This window comes from Pteropus medius, unplaced genomic scaffold, assembly GCF_902729225.1.
Source record: "Pteropus medius unplaced genomic scaffold, Ma_sr-lr_union100, whole genome shotgun sequence".
NCBI classification, from domain to species: Eukaryota; Metazoa; Chordata; class Mammalia; order Chiroptera; family Pteropodidae; genus Pteropus; species Pteropus medius.
In genome coordinates this window covers 22,777,594-22,778,611 of record NW_024351073.1, presented here as the reverse complement: position 1 = coordinate 22,778,611, position 1,018 = coordinate 22,777,594, and the positions used below count along the sequence as shown (strand labels likewise).

The 1,018-nt window shown below is 50.2% G+C and overlaps 1 protein-coding gene across 1 annotated transcript in view; it reads left to right on the top strand.

Moving 5' to 3' along the window:
* Positions 1 to 1,018, top strand: part of TENT4A (terminal nucleotidyltransferase 4A) — a 46,084-nt gene that overhangs the window by 39,003 nt on the left and 6,063 nt on the right. The window contains exon 4 of the mRNA XM_039842535.1: positions 490 to 724. Coding sequence (XP_039698469.1) covers positions 490 to 724 — 235 coding nt within the window. The remainder of the gene's footprint in view (positions 1 to 489; positions 725 to 1,018) is intronic.

The window sequence follows — 1,018 nt, the reverse complement described above, 5'->3', positions numbered from 1 at the left end:
GGGAGAATAGCATCATTGTCACAGATGGTGGCTGAGACGGTGCTGGCGGCTCTGCTCCTCGGGCAGGTTCTGGAATAAGCAGACCTGTGGCCAGCGCCGGTGGTGCAGAGCCCTCTGTGGGTGGGGCCCGTGTCTCCGGGCCCCGTGGTGGGTGTCGCGTGAGTCTCCTTGCTCGCCCCGCAGTGGGAAGTGGGAGTCACACCCTCCTGATCGTGGGGGTGGGGGGTTGCCGCGCCTCCCTGTTTCAGTGCTGGATTTAAACGGTCTCTTGTAGATCGATGTAGGTTAAGGGACGTCTGCATAAGTAAACCCGCTTTTCTGTGCTGTGATTGCAGTGCGTTTGGGCTCAAACATCACAAATTGCACGTACTTCATATAGTTGTTCTAGCTTGCCCTTGGATCTCACTCGGCAAAGCGTTCGGTCGTTAACTTCGTGAAGTAGCTGCTGGGAAGGGTTCCCGGGCGTCGCAGGCCTGTCGTGCCACCCTGACTTCCTGTGTTGCCCTCTTGTAGTACCTTGGGAAGAATCGTCAAGGTAACTCAGGAAGTGATCGACTACCGGAGGTGGATCAAGGAGAAATGGGGCGGCAAGGCCCACCCAGCGCCGGACCCGGGTGAGAGACGGATCCGGGCGGGTTGCCCTTCCGCTGCTGGCCGTGCGGGGGGACCCTCTTTGTCCCTTCATGGAAAATGGTTCAGACTACAAAAAATGCCTAGTTTTTCTGTAGAAGCTTAATTTAAACCCATTAAGTTTTAGGCCAGCACTGTCTAGTACAAATGTAACACGTGCCACACGTGGAATTTTAAAGTTTCTAGTAAATGTGAAGAGAAACGGGTAACATTGATTTTAATAATATGATTTATTTAGTGTTCAAAATATTAACATTTGAAGATGTAATCAGTATAAAAATCATCGCGATGTTTTGCAGTCTTCTTTGGACTTTGAAATCCAGTGTGTATTTATACTTACAGCATATCACAATCAGGATGCTAAATTTTCACCAGAAATAATGATCTG